We start from the raw sequence: 15,040 nt of genomic DNA on the forward strand, positions 1-15,040 counted from the left end.
AAAATAAGCAATACAGTCATCTGTCAACCCACTGTCAAGAATGCGGCTGTGCGCCGGTGTATGAATCCTGCCGGGTTCTTGCGAAGCACAAAGATAAAGACGTGCGAGAGATCATTGAAGCTCAGACTATCTGGCGGAATAGAGACACTTGTGTTAGTGCCCCTTCAATCGACCTGTTAGATAAGGAGACGACTTTCTTGGATGGGTAAGATTTGGATAAGGTGGCGTAACTGTGCATGGGTTATATAGGTGTATTTCCTGAAAATCAAGTTGTTGAAGTTAGCGCATTGTGTTGTCGTCTCCCTTCCATCCTTGTTTGCTGGCGCTAAATATGCTTTCAATTTACCAACACGCCCAACAAATGGCAATGTGTCTTTCTGTTCAGGTTCTAGAAAATAAAGTAATAGTCGCAAAGTAGATTTATTTTAGTCTTCCCGATTAGGTCGCTGAGCCAATAATAGTCCGCAGCAGGCAGCAATAGTGACAGGCGTGATTCTCAAGTCCCCCGATTTTCGAACTACCGCTGCAATCACAAGAGCAGCGACGCTTGTTATCGCTGCCGCTATTGAACGGGGTGTGACGGTCGGAGGCGAGCTCGACGCTGCCGGAGCTGAGGGCGTCGGTAGCACGTTTTCCTGAGGCGGCTCCTCACGTCCCCTGAAGTCAAGCGACCACACCCCGTCGAGCAGTACGCAGAGCCCCGTCGACTGGTTGCAACGCGTGTTACGAGGACAGCGCGAGCAGGCCGGACCCTCAAGATAGATGGACCTGTTCAGTTCGTTGCCGGCGGGCCCGTAGTTGCACACGTAAACGACTAGTCTCTTGGGCTCGGAAGAGAGCGTGGTCATTTCCCCTTGAGCGTAGCCGCAGCCGACGGCCCACGTGGCTGCCCAGGCGACCTGCGCGAACGCGTCGCTCGACGGCAAAGTCTCCTCGTAGGTGCCGACCTTGGCGACGTCGTAGTGCAAGTTCTGATCGAACCAGTCCGTTATCACCTCGTGCCACTTCATGTACGGCATCCTGTTCCGTGAGCGGTCCGTGAGCACGTTCTGGCCGGTCCTGGGGAAGCCGTACGTGAAGCGGTCTTCCACGAGGTCGTGCCTCGCCACTCCGGTCTCGTCGGTTCCCTGCCTGGCTAGCGCCAAGGCCACGTCGCTCATCTCTTTGTCCCAGCGCAGCTCGACCATGTTGGCCGCCGGAGGGAAGTCGGCGAGTTGCCCCAGCGCCAGTTGACTGCGGTAGTGGTTGTGCGCCGACAGGATGTCGTCTATTCGGAGATCCACCTCGCCGCTGGCTATTTTGAACTCTTTGCGTACCGCGGAACAGGTAGTGTGCGTCGGCCGTTTCTGGCGATACGATGCGCACGCGGGCGTTTCTTGGCCGACGGCGGCGAGTTGAGACCAGAACCACAGCGACAGCACCAAGGCCTTGTCCATCGTCTTCCTCTTCTTCTACGTTCTGAGCCACGCCAATCTTTCTGTCCAACTGTATGAGTCGTGATTTGGATAGATAGATAGATAGATAGATAGATAGTACTTTTATTCGTATCAATTCTCATACACAAAAATCAGGCCTACCAAAGCCTCACCAAGGGCTTGAGTGTTCACCATTCTGTTCACTTCTTTCTCTGCACACAGCTGATTATGATGCCGACTACTTCGCGTCTCAGTAGCCCAGTTCTTTCACGTTTTGTTGCCGACTCGTCCACTCATTGCATCTTGTTGTACTTGTCTATTGTGGCATCCGCCTGGCTGTTGAGGCCCTGAAGACTCACCGTCACAACGCGCGGGGACTGCTTCGTCCTCCCTGACACTTCGTTCTCCCCTCCTGACAATCATTAAACAAACGCCAAGAAATTACATGGATGCTTCTAGAAGTAACCACGTTCCCTACCCCACTACACAAGCACCGAATACACACAGAAGCATACTCATCAGACTGTAAGACATGCAATACGCCACCTGCACACTTCCATCACATTATATGAGCATGCCCATCAGTTCCGAACAATATCAGACACAGCATAAACCACAATGCTAAAATAAAGACCCCTGAGCCGTGGGAGGCTGTACTGTTCAGCGAATGCATAGAACACCAACTTTGGGCTGTCCGGTTGGGGGAGTACGCCGCAACGGTTCAAGGCCTGGCCTGCCTCTGACGGAAAGGAGAGCTTTACGGCACTAGCTCCCCGGCCTCGCCCTTCCGCTTTCGAACCCAGCAGAAACAACTGAATAAAAATGCTTAATTTCACTTTCTCTTCGCCTTGTGTGTGCTTAAGTTGGCCGTGGTGACTTGAAACCGAGACAATATTAGCAACAGAGCTGTTAGAACAGCCGGGTGGATAATACAAATAGTGGGTTTTCATAAAAATAAAAAAGAAGAAATATCGAAATAACACAGAGGCAAGTAAATAACACAGAATTCTGTTTAGAAATCAGCCGGATGGAGTCGCAAATGGAGTTTCTAAACCACGGCATAACTTTCTGTGCGTAAGAATGATGTTTCGATAACAGATGAACTTTGAACCATCCAGTGCCCTTTGTGAGTCAAACAGTGTTTCCATGTGCTTGTTCATCGTACTATAGGAAACAGCACTGATCTGCCAAAGACGCAGAAAGTCACAAGAAAGGCACACGAGGGATAGCAATTTCATCAAAATGACTTCGTTAAGGAAGTTATGCAGGGGCCTGGCTAGCTCCATTTGTAGCTCCTACCACCTAAATGGTTTACATAAAATTATCGTATTTTAATGCTTGTTTTCTTCGTTTATTACGCACTAATTAGACCCGCCCGTTATAAAAGCTCGGCGGCCGTGAACCCTCCGTAGTTTCAAGTCCCTCAGGCCAACTTGACCATACACAAGGCGAAGATCTAAGGAATCGACATCAGTATCACTATTTCTCGCCTGGCGAGCCCATCATGCTCGGTGGCGAGGTAGAAGAAGAAGCTCCGCTCACCCGAAGAAGAAGTCTTCTTCGGGACTGCCGCTGCCTGCTCCCCGTTCGCTTCGGCTTCTGTCACTTGGCCAGGTTTTGGGTGATATTAGGCTTTACTAATCTTATTTCTTGAGCTCTCACTAATTCTAACGCCACCTTCTTCCTAGGCGGATGTCTAAAAACTCCCCAGGCAGGGGTTTGTCCCCATGGGCGGCCTCTATTCCAACGGATGAATTACCTCTAGATTTGTTCATCCGCAGTGGTGTGAGCAACATCCCGGTGGCTCTGGTTCCTTCAAATGGAGGCTTGATACGTCTAACCAATCCCCAGGCGACCCAGAAATCCCTGCAAGCTGCTACCTCTTCATACCAGACCATCACGGAAGTGAGGCAGTTCGGCCGCGGAGGTATCGTGTGTCGATCGCCAGACCAGTCCTGTGTCGCGGATTTGCTAAAGTGCTCGTCATTCGCGTCATTACCGGTGAGTTCCTTCATCCCTGCTCACCTCGCCTGCACTAAGGGAATAGTCAGAGGTGTCGATGCTGATCTTTCTCCCGCTGAAACACTTGAGAGATTGTCTGGGACTGGAGTAATTGCTGTTTACCGATGCACTCGAGTGGTAGACAATAAGCGGGTCCCAACAGAATCAGTGATTGCGACTTTTGCTGGAACTTCCTGCCCGTCAGAGCTAAAGGTGTGGCCCCTTGTGTTCAGAGTTGAACCCCTGGCATCGCGTCCGATTCAATGCCGCAATTGCTGGCGATACGGCCATAGTATGGCAGGGTGTAAATCAAGACAGCGTTGTTGCGCATGTGGGGGAGAACACGCTCAAAGTGATTGTAATGCCCAAGAAGAGCGATGCTGTCTCTGTGATGGAAATCATCCAGCCAATTATTTAAACTGTTCTGTTAGGGCTCAAGAGTTACAGGTGATTGAAATAATTGATCGTCGACGCTGCTCTAGGATGGAGGCCATAAACATTGTGAAAGAAAGGGCATCTGGCTATGCGGGGACAATAGGTAGACAAAATCTTACCACGGACCGATCACTTACTGCAACTATAGAGGCCGCTGTGGAAAAGGCAGTTACAAAAGCTATGGAAAGGTTGGCAATGAGCCTTGGTGAATGTATCTCCCAAGCCGTTTCTAGTCATTTATCTCATTTGATGCAAACTACCTGCCCAGCTCCTGTACCAACGCAAACAATTGATCCTGAGCACCAAACTAACCATGAAAGATCATACACCAATCCTTGCAATAATGATATTGGACTTTCAAATCCCTCTTCTGCGGGCCCTACAACTTGTAATCTGATTAATACAGATTTGGAGATGACAGAGGTAGAACAAAATGCTCGAGCATATAAAAGAACCATGTCGTCTATTAGTGAAGACTCCTCCCCCGGCCCTCACTCAAAGGCGAAGAAAGGTCAGTCCAGTGTTGTTCTAAAGGATAACATTCTGCAGAAGGCAGTTTCGACTGCGGCACTTTCCAAAAAATAGGATCACTAAAAGTGCTTCAGTGGAACTGCCGCTCTTTATATTCTGCATCAGTAGATTTAACTTGTTTAACTTCTCAACTAAATCCTGATTTAATTATGTTACAAGAAACGTGGCTAAAACCTGAGAAATCTTTTCAACTGAAATTCTACAGGTCATTTCGATTAGACCGTCCTACAAGAGGTGGCGGATTACTTACACTTATCTCATCTAAAATTTGCCATAAGGCTAAAATTTCATTTCAAGTTTCTACTCCAGAGTGTGAAATCCTAGCTATAAAATTGGTTCTCCCGGGATGTTCTCCTTTTACCGTAGTCAATGCATATTTTCCATCTGGCGTACAGGACACTAGCACACTGGATAGTGTTCTTAACTCTTGTGGACGTGACATTGTGATCTCAGGTGATTTCAATTCTCACCATATCTCATGGGGTTTAAGAACAGATTTGTGCGGCACCCGATTGTGGAACTGGTCGTTGGACAATCGCCTCACGTGTGTAAACTCCGGATCTATTACGTTTGTTAGAGGCCGATCTTACTCTTCACTAGATCTTACATTCTCTGGCCCGAGTCTCTCCGTAACTTCTTGGTCGACTATTGATTGTTCGACAAGCAGTGATCACCTTCCGATAGTATTTGACGTTGCACGTCCGGTAACATTTATAGGTGTTCAGGTTCGAACCTTCATAAATTACAACATTTTTAAAAAATGCTTACGAAATGTTCTTTCATCTCTGTCTGATGCGCCTACAGAACAAAAAACCACGATTATCTGTTCCGCTTTGGAAAGTTCTCAAAAAAAGGCTCAATTTGAGATTGGATTGAATAAAAGAAATTCTTACAGTCCTTGGTGGAATGAAGAATGCACTCGAGACTACAGAAAGAGAAAAGCTGCTTGGAAAAAATTATTGCATAACCAGAGTCCCCAAAATTGGAGTGACTATAAATTTTTTCGAGCTGTCTTTAAACATACAGTTTCTAAAGCCAAAGATGAATTCGACTGTAAGCATTTTGATTTCTTATCTAACAATAAAAATAAGCGTGCATTGTTCCGTTTTCTCCGCGGTAGAAAAATTCTTCCGCGTCAAATTACTATTGACTCTATAATCTTAAGTAGCGATGAAATGAAACAATCACTAGAAGAAATCGCGAAGGGATTAGAAATTAGATTTTCTTCTGTCTTGCCAAGTGGTTCTCGCTTACGAAGGGCATCAGATGATTTTACAGAAATCTCCATGTTAGAATTGGCTGATATCGTGGAGCGACTTCCAGATTCAGCTCCCGGTGTGGATGGGGTAACATCTACTATGCTCAGAATTTTATTTAAGGAAGCTCCCGATGACCTTTTAGCTATTGTAAATCACTCAATTTGCTTCTCATGGATTCCGTCTGCGTGGAAAATTGCTAAAATCATCCCTATTCTTAAAAATCATGGGGAAGGATATAAAATAGATAACATTAGGCCAATTGCGCTAACTTCAAATTTGGTTAAATTAATTGAAAGAATTCTATATGCCCGCATGCTTAAATTTATACAGAACAAGGACTTGCTTAGCCCCTGCCAAATTGGATTCCGACCATCGTGTTCAATTTGGCATGCTCACGTGGACCTAGAAAGTAGAATAAAATTAGCACGGCGACAGAGGAAAATATGTGCCCTTGTGACATTAGACATTTCCAAAGCCTACGACAGTGTAGAACACTTAATTTTATTAGATATATTGCGAAATATAGAGATTCCAAATTATTTTTCAAACTGGATTGGTGAATTTTTAAATGGAAGAACATTTTACTGCAGTCTGAGAGGCGTTTCCTCGAGTATATATAGTCAATCACGAGGTGTTCCTCAAGGAGCTGTCACTTCACCATTACTATTTAATATTCTGATGTGTTCCATTCCTCTTCATCAAGATGTACAAACATACGTATACGCGGATGACATTGCTTTCTTCGCATCAGACAGTGATATTCACTCTCTATATTATCGACTGCAAAACTACCTCAACGCCATAGAAACCTGGTTAAACAAAATTCGCCTTTCACTTAACGTTAGAAAATCCTCGATATTGGTTTTCCCTCTTAACAATCCCGTTAATATATCGATATCCTATCGCCTCGAGACTATACCTCAAGTGGAGTCTGTGAAATACTTAGGTGTAGTATATGACGGTTCCCTCAACTGGCTCGGCCATATTGACCATATCGTTAAAAAAGGAGTACGAGCAGTTGGTATGCTACGTAAGCTGTGCAATAGTCGGTCCGGAATGCGGAGAGATCCACTTTTAATGATATACAAGATGTATGTGCGGCCCATTTTAGAATTTGGATGTGTTTTATTTTCTGGTGCCCCAGCTTATAAATTACGTCCCCTTGTTCTACTTGAGCGGGAAGCCATACGACTGTGTTGCGGATTACCGAAATATGTTGCCAATAACATATTACACCAAGAAGTCAGGTTGCCTTCAATATTGTGTAGATTTCGGTTACTGACGGTGCAAACAGTCTTGAAATTGTATGAATCCCCTATTAGAAGATTGAAATACATATTCATTTCTCAGCCTGCACTTTTCTTCGGAGTACACTGGCATCGTTTTCATACACCACAGGTCGTCTTCGTACAAACATTGATAAATCCCTTAAATGTACGTCTCTGGGAGGTACCGCCTATTTGTGATGTGCGAGAGAACCTAGAAATTATATTTGATGACATCTACCCAAATAATGCAAAACATCTCCCTTATAATATATTAAACGGCTTATTACAGGATCATTTATTGAGTTTAGCTATAAGTACGGTCATTGCGACAGACGCCTCACAGTGTGAAGAAAAATCTGGAATTGGCATTTTCTCTCCCTCTCTAAACTGGTCATTTGCAATCAGGATTCCGGACTTTTATTCCGTATTTTTGGCTGAATTTCTGGCTGTAGTCCTAGCCTTACGCAAACTAAATCTGTCAACATCGGCGGTAGTAATTATAACAGATTCTTTATCCTTATGTTCCTCGCTCACAGCGAATGGTGTCACTAACCTTTTACGTACATTTCATTTTCTAGTGCCTGCCCACATAAATTTAATTAGATTGCTTTGGGTGCCTGGACATAAAGGATTAGTCATGAATGAAATGGCTGACAGTCTCGCGAGAGCGGCCCTCAGTGGCCCTGTATTACCATTACTTCCTACAATAGCTTACCTGACGACTACTAGATTCAGGAGATATACAATTACTCAAGACTTCTTGAACCCAGCTGTAGCAAATTTTTCAGAATATCGACACCTCCTATTCCCTTGGCCTACAAATTCCTTTCACACCAGAAAAACTGAAGTCATCTTTACCCTATTACGTTGTCGAATACCAAAATTAAACTTCTATCGTCACAGGGCAGGTCTGGTGCCCTCCCCTCTGTGCCCAGTCTGTGGAGAAGATGAAACAATAGATCATTTTTTCATATTCTGCCGCCGTTTCACTTCTTTAAGAAAAAATCTAGAATCAAGATTTACACAGCTTGGTTTGAGCTTTTCAATTATAAATATCCTTTCTCTAGGAGCCTCCTCTCTTGGACAGTGCCACAGGGATATTTGCTCAACCGTGGAGGATTTTATAATTGCTACAAAGAGATTTTCTTGAATTCTTAAACATTTTATTTTTGTTCATTTCCTCCAGTTAGCTTTACCATTTTCAGTTTTTTAATAAAGATAGCCTAATTTCATCCAAATCTTGGCCAATCCCCCACAGTGGGTGTGCGCCATCGCATAAGGAATACCATACCATACCATACCATACCGACCGGACGCCCGCGGTTCCCTGTGGAGCGACCAGGCCTCGGGTTCACAGTCCGAGGTCACGTTCACTGAAGAGGGGCGCAAAGCGCGCCAGAAGTCAAAGACGCAGCGGCACCGAAGCCACTCGCAGTCCTGGGCGCAGCAAGAGACTCCAGTTCCAGTTCCATCTGCCTGAGGCGGCCGAAAGACTCCCGGACCAGCGGGGCCTAATTCCATCACTGGCCCCCGTTGTGGTTCGCGCAGATGACAGCCGTCGTGGTCACATTCGTCGCGGCAGCGCTAGTGGCACCGACGTACGTGCTTCGAGACGCCCAACCTGCTGCAAAAGAGGCACACGATGGCCGCGCCCTGGACAGTGACCACATCGGCTACGGCCCTAACATCACCGCTGCGCTCCACGGGGATGGCTTCGGTGCTGCATACTTGGTCCACAACAGGCGGGAGGCGTGTGCGGCTACGCTGCGCGGCTCTGGCTCCTTTTTCACCGGTAGCGATGAGCCCGTCCACGTACGACGGAGTGCCACCCTGGAAAGAACGAGCTGGCGAACGACAACGTCCGGAGCACCTCTCAAAGGCGGTGCGCGGTCCGGGGCCGAAGGAAAAGAAATGCCACCGCAGCAGTTTGCTGCTTCCCAAAGATAGAGGGAGCGCACGACACAGATGAGGCAACGCATCGCTAGCATCGAAAACGTGGTTAAGAAGTCCTCCAAATAAATCTCGACATCTTCAGAGCGACTTCTTTAATTTCGGGACTTAACACCATCTCCCTCTCAGTCTTTAGCTAACAACGACGAAGACCGGTCGCTGCTGGTTGAACTTGGTTTCGGCACATTGTCGCTTATTTAATTGCCATTTATATCCCATGTAAATATCTGCCGGTTCACACGCCTGCGCCCGTCTTTTTCACGTAACAGTATCATGCATGTCGGTCTGACTATTTGTTCGCATACGAAATTTCTTTGCCATTCCTTGAGAATTTCATTGTTATGAAAGTACAGCGCCATGTGAGCCTCTCATGTGCCTCTCATGTGCCTCTCTTCGTCTTCGTAGCATAAGTGCTGTTCCCCTGGTTTGACGGACAAAACATTGGCTGGCGGTTTCATCAGTTGGCGGAGGCGACGGCGGTTAGTGGGCACGGTGTGCTTGCTCCCTGGCGGCTGACGCTGCCCGCTCCGTGACCCAGACCTGCTCGGTCACCTCGGAGCTTTTCTCCTGTTGAATGAGCCCGAAAGCAACACCGCTGATTCTAAATGAACGAGAAAAAGGGGAACCTTAGGGATTCGATTATTTGTTAGCGACAACCAGATACGTATCAGCATTATATAATCAAGTAAAAGAAGGCATAGGGCAGACTACCCGTTGAGGTGTAGGAACGATAAGTTAAAGACTGCTTGCCGCCGATGGAAGCCAAACCCGCACATCCAGCATGGAGGGTGTGCGTTTCACAGTGATAGCTGTTCAGCATATTACAGGTATTATATATAGAGAGAAACTCTTAATTGCAAGCCGAAGAGCGTTGCCGGCGCGCATACGACCACAGGTGTGATGTTCTGCATTCGGAGAGGAAAGGGAATCAAAAGGTTCCATAGGAGGATAGGAAAACGGATAATAAAGATAACTTGAGTTAGTAAGTCAAGCTGAAAATGATTTTTACAGGTGAAACAACGGACGAATTCAGGGTTGTTCTGTACAATGGACTGAACCTTTTTAATACTACCGGAGAAGACAAATTTCTGACATGTATCGGTAGAATTGAACTAATGCGCGCCGATGTTTTGAGGGGAAGCGAATTGAACCTGAAATAATACGTAACGTTAGTGGAACGTCACAAGTCATGTTCATTTGTCTCACAATGTCTACCGCAGGTATCCGTGATCATGTTTGCCTCATGATATTAAAAAAAATCACTGCCAAGGTCCACTTGTGAAGGTGGTTGGCGTGAGAGAGGTTAAATATACGGACATGCATCATCCATAGTGGAGAATATGTGAAAATGCCTAAAGAATGCCAATCACCCAAAAGTAACGTAAATGCTTAAGCCGCAAGACATGGATTACATGATTGCATGAAAGAGGCGTACACATACATATTATTACGATATCATCGAGCGATGCTCAAGGGACAAGCCGCCGCGAGAACGACGACGAAGTGGGTTGGTGCCCTTGGCGCGAGCGAGTGTCGGCCTGGCGGTCTGGCTCCAGTGTAAATAGCCTGTATATAGCCTCTTTCATATGTGTCTTTCCACACGTAACAATATCAACGCGCATATATTTACATAATATGTAGGTGCATTACAATCAGCGCAAACTAGGTTCATTCACGGGGTAACCTGTCTGCGTCATTGTGAGGTGGTGTCATCAGCTCTATTACAGAAGGTGGCGGTTGCAAGTCTGGGCGTTCAAGCCATGGCTCTGAAATTGTTCACCTTCCTCCGTATGACTCCTCCGCCGCTTTTTAAATGTTATGCATCCGTGATGATTTTGCCTTCTGTGTCGTTCATTCTCTCTATCTTTGGGTCGGAGCGAATGGCGGTGGTGGCGTCCCTTTTCCTTCAGCCCCGGCCCACGCAGCGTCCTTGAGAACTGCTTCGGACCTAGCCGATAGCCAGCTGTTTTTTCCAAGGATGGAACTCTGTCGTACGTGGATGGGGACGCCGTTGCCGGTGGAAGCACAGCCAGAGCCACGCAGAACAGCCGCACTCGCCTTCCGGCTGCTGTTGATGAAGTCTGCACCGACTAAACCATTCCCGAGCAGCGTAACGGGTAGTTCGTGCTGTTGCCGATGTCATTGACGTACGAGGTGCGGCTATGGCGTCCCTCTTTTGCAGCGCGCTGGGCTTGTCGTACCCCATACGTCGATGCAACGGGAGCTGCCTCGACGACGAAGGTTTCCGCGAGTGCTGTCTTCCGCGACGGCAGTTTCCGCGACAACTTGGGCGAGTGCTGGATTTCAGCGCCGGTTGTTCCCGAGTTTCTCGACCACCTCCGGAGTATCGAGAAGGTGAGTCCTTCGCTACGCCGCTGCACTGAGGACTGCGAGCGGTTCCTGCGCTGCTGCATTTTCGACTTCGGCTGCGCTTGGCTATGCCCTTCAGTGAACGTGGCCTCGGACTGCGAGTCCCAGGCTTGGTTGCTGCACAGTGAACCACGGACGGCAAGCTGGATAATGATGACGGTGGTGGTGGTGGCGGCGGCGGCGGCCTCATGGCTCATACACACAATGGGGGATGATGATGATGATGATGATGATGATGATGATGTACTTGATGAGTTTGGCGCTTACCCACTCGCTTGGATTGGCCAAGAGTCGGGCAGACTTTGCTTATGTGTTCAGAAAATGGAGGTAAAAATCTAAAATTTTGTTACATGAATTAAGGCGAGGGAAAATCGAAACGGTTCAGTAGACTGTCATTCTACAAAGAGGAAAAAAATAATTATCTATAATATATCAATGCGGCAATAGAGGAGGAATGAAAAGAATAATACGGTCATCAATGAAATCAGTCTGATTCAATAATAAATTTTTCTAAGGCGAAGCACACATTCCTGTGTGAGTGCTCAAGCACAGACGCTCCGAAAGACAGTAGTACCGGAGTGTTCTATGGCAGGCCAAGCTGTGGCACTGTAATTTCTAATGTCATTTTCCTCATGGAGGAGAAACGCCGGCATTCCAGTAAGTAGTCCTCAATCGTCTCTAATGCATTGCAAAAATGGCACAATGGGGATATTGCCAGGCCAGATCGGTTCATGTAAAAATTTGCCCAACAATGGGATAGTATATTCTTAAGAATTGTGGAACTTCGTCTTCTTTGTTTGCGCCGAGTGTAATTTTGTTGTTGTAGACCTGAGTAGTGGCGCATACCCATAGTACGGGATATGCCGTGAATAGGGTAGGTAACAAAATCAAAGGAATTGAAAATTTGGATGTTGCATCTTAGAAAGAGAAACTTTTGTGAGCGGGAGAAGGAATTATAACAAAACCATTTAATAAAGTAAGAAGAAAGACTACCAATAAGTAAAGAAAGACATAAAGAAAAGAAAAATTCTAGTGCGGAGGGGACACAATAAGTTCATCAAAGTAAGAGAATAGATATAATTACTAAAGAAAGATTTTTGTCGCTGAACCCAAAGACAGAATCACAGGCACAGGCACACAAATATTGCGAAGTGGAGTTCAAAGTAATATTTTTTTTATGATTGCAGTAAAACGCCTACAAAGCAACAAGAAATGGTGGCTTGTCTCCGCTTCGCGACAGAATAGGCATCGTAGTGAGGGGACCAGTTAAGACCTGTGCAGACGTAAGTTTAACCTATGTAGTATGATTGACAGCCGATGAATGCTGTTGTTTATTTTTACGCTCTTCGCCTTGTGAGTGGTTAAGTTGGCGACCGAGAGAATATTAGCAGCCACAGAGCTTTCAGAGCAGCCGGGTGCACAATATCATTAGCAGGTTTTCTTCAAAAGATAAAAGAAAAAAGAAACATCGAAATCAGACATACAGAGAAAGAAAAAATAGAACATTCTGTTTGGAATTGAGTCGGTTGGAGTCCCAAATGGAGTTTGCTAAACCGCTGCATATCTGTCTGTGAGTGAAAATGATGCTCTGATAAGAACAAACTTTGGATAATCGAGGGTCCTTTGTGAGCCAATCATCGTTTCCATTTGGTTCTTCATCGTACTAGGGGTACAGCGGTGATTAAGAAAGACGCAGAGAAATGAAAAAAAAAAACGTACACGTGGCACTGCAATTTCAGCAAAACGACTTTGTGAAGAAAGATACACAGTAGCTTAGCCAACTGCATTTGTAACTAATGCCAAATAAATTGTTGACATAAAATCTTATTTTAATGCGTCTTTTCTTCTTTTATTCCACACTAATTATATTGTCCACCCGCCCGTTTTAAAAGCTCGGAAGCAGTCAACCCTCCCTCGGTTTCAAGTACCTCAGGCCAACTTGACCATGCACAAGGCGAGGATCCAAGGAATCGACATCAGCATCATTATTTCTCGGCTGGCGGTCCCATCATGCATGGTGACGATGTAGAAGAAGAAGCTCCGCCCACCCAACCGGACGCCCGCGGTACCCTGTGAAGCGACCAGGCCTCGGGTTCACAGTCCGAGGTCACGTTCACGGAAGAGCCGCGCCACGCTCGGCCGAAGTCAAAGACGCAGCGGCACCGAAGCCGCTCGCAGTTCTGAGGAGGCAGCAGGAGACTACAGTTCTCGATCCGCCGGAGGCGGCCGAAAGACTCGCGGACCACCGGGGCCAAATTACACCACTGGCCCACGTTGTGGTTCGCGCAGATTACAGCCGTCGTGGTCACATTCGTCGCGGCAGCGCTAGTCGCACCGACGAACGTGCTGCGAGACGCCCAACCTGCTGCAAAGGAGGCACGGGATGGCCGCGCCCTGGACATCGACGACATCGGCAACGGCACGAACATCACTGCTGCGCTCCACGGGAATGGCTTCGGTACTGCATACTTTCTCAACAGCAGCCGGGAGGCGTGTGCGTCTGGGCTGCGCTGCTCTGGCTGCGCTTTCACCTGCACCGGTGAGCACATCCACGTGCGACGGAGTGTCACCCTTGAAAGAAAGAACTGGCAAACGACAACGTCCGGAGCCCCTCTCAAAGACGGTGCGTGGCGCGGGGCCGACGGACACTCAACGCCTCCGCAGCAGCTTGTTGCTGCGCAAAGCTATATGTAGCAGAGGAGGCTGGCAAGGCAATGCATCACTATGGCATCGAAAACGCGGTGAAGAAGTCTTTCAAATGAGTCTCTTGAATTTCAGGACTTAACACCCCCGCCCTCCCACAGTGAAGCCGACTTCAGCGAGCGAAGACGAAGACCGGTAGCCGCTGGTTGAACTTGGTTGATCCTGATTTCCACTCATTGAACTGCCATTTATATCCTATGTAAATATATGCCAGTCCACACGCCTTCGTCCGTTTTTCTATCGTAACAGAAGCACAACGCCATGTGTACCTCTCATGTGCCTCTATTCATCTTCGTCGCATATGCGCTGTTCCCCAGGATTGATGGACAAAACATTTATCTGAATCTAATGGCTGGCGGTTTCACCAGTTGGGCGAGGCGACGTTGGTTAGTGGGCCTGGTAACCTTGCCCCCTGGCGGCTGCCTCTGCCTGCTTAGCGGCCCAGACCTGCTAGGCCGGTTCGGAGCGTTCCTGTGTGGAATGAGCCCAACAGCAGCACCGCCGATTCCTCAGGGGTTGAACATTATTATTACCAGCCACGTATCGGCATTATAAAATGAAGTAATAGAAGGCATTGGGCAAGCTACATGTTGAAGTGTAGACACGATAAGCTAAAGGAAAATGAAAGCGCAGATGAAAATACTGCTTCCCGCCTATGGAAGCCAAACCCACACATCCTGCATGGAGAGTGTGCGTTACACAGCGATAGGTGTTCAGCATATTACAGGCATTACAGAGAAAGAGAAACGCTTCATTGCAATCCAGAGAGCGTTTCTGGTGTGCATGCGACCACAGACGTGATGTTCTGCATTGGAAGAGGAAAGAGAATGAAAAGGTTCCATAGGAGGGCGGAAAAACGGATAATAAAGATAACTTGAGCTAGTAATTCGTGTTGAAAATGATTTTTACAAGTGAAACAATACTTGCTTGAAAATGCTGAATACAAACATTCAGGCTTTTCTATGCAACGAACTGAACTTTTTTAATGCTACCAGAGAAGTCAAATTTTTGACATGTATCAGAAGAATTGAACTAATGCACGCCAATGTCTTGAAGTGAAGCGGATTGAACCTGACATAGTACGTAACGTTAGTGGAACGTGACAAGT

General features: G+C 46.9%; 1 protein-coding gene across 1 annotated transcript; it reads right to left on the reverse strand.

The window, feature by feature from the left end:
- Positions 1 to 412: 412 nt before the first annotated feature.
- On the reverse strand, positions 413 to 1,444 carry LOC142584412 (scoloptoxin SSD552-like). Its single transcript, XM_075694559.1, has one exon. It carries the CDS (start codon positions 1,434 to 1,436, stop codon positions 426 to 428), a length of 1,011 nt encoding a protein of 336 aa, XP_075550674.1. The 5' UTR covers positions 1,437 to 1,444; the 3' UTR covers positions 413 to 425.
- Positions 1,445 to 15,040: the final 13,596 nt, after the last annotated feature.

The sequence above is a fragment of the Dermacentor variabilis genome, chromosome 6 (genome assembly GCF_050947875.1).
Source record: "Dermacentor variabilis isolate Ectoservices chromosome 6, ASM5094787v1, whole genome shotgun sequence".
NCBI lineage: Eukaryota > Metazoa > Arthropoda > Arachnida > Ixodida > Ixodidae > Dermacentor > Dermacentor variabilis.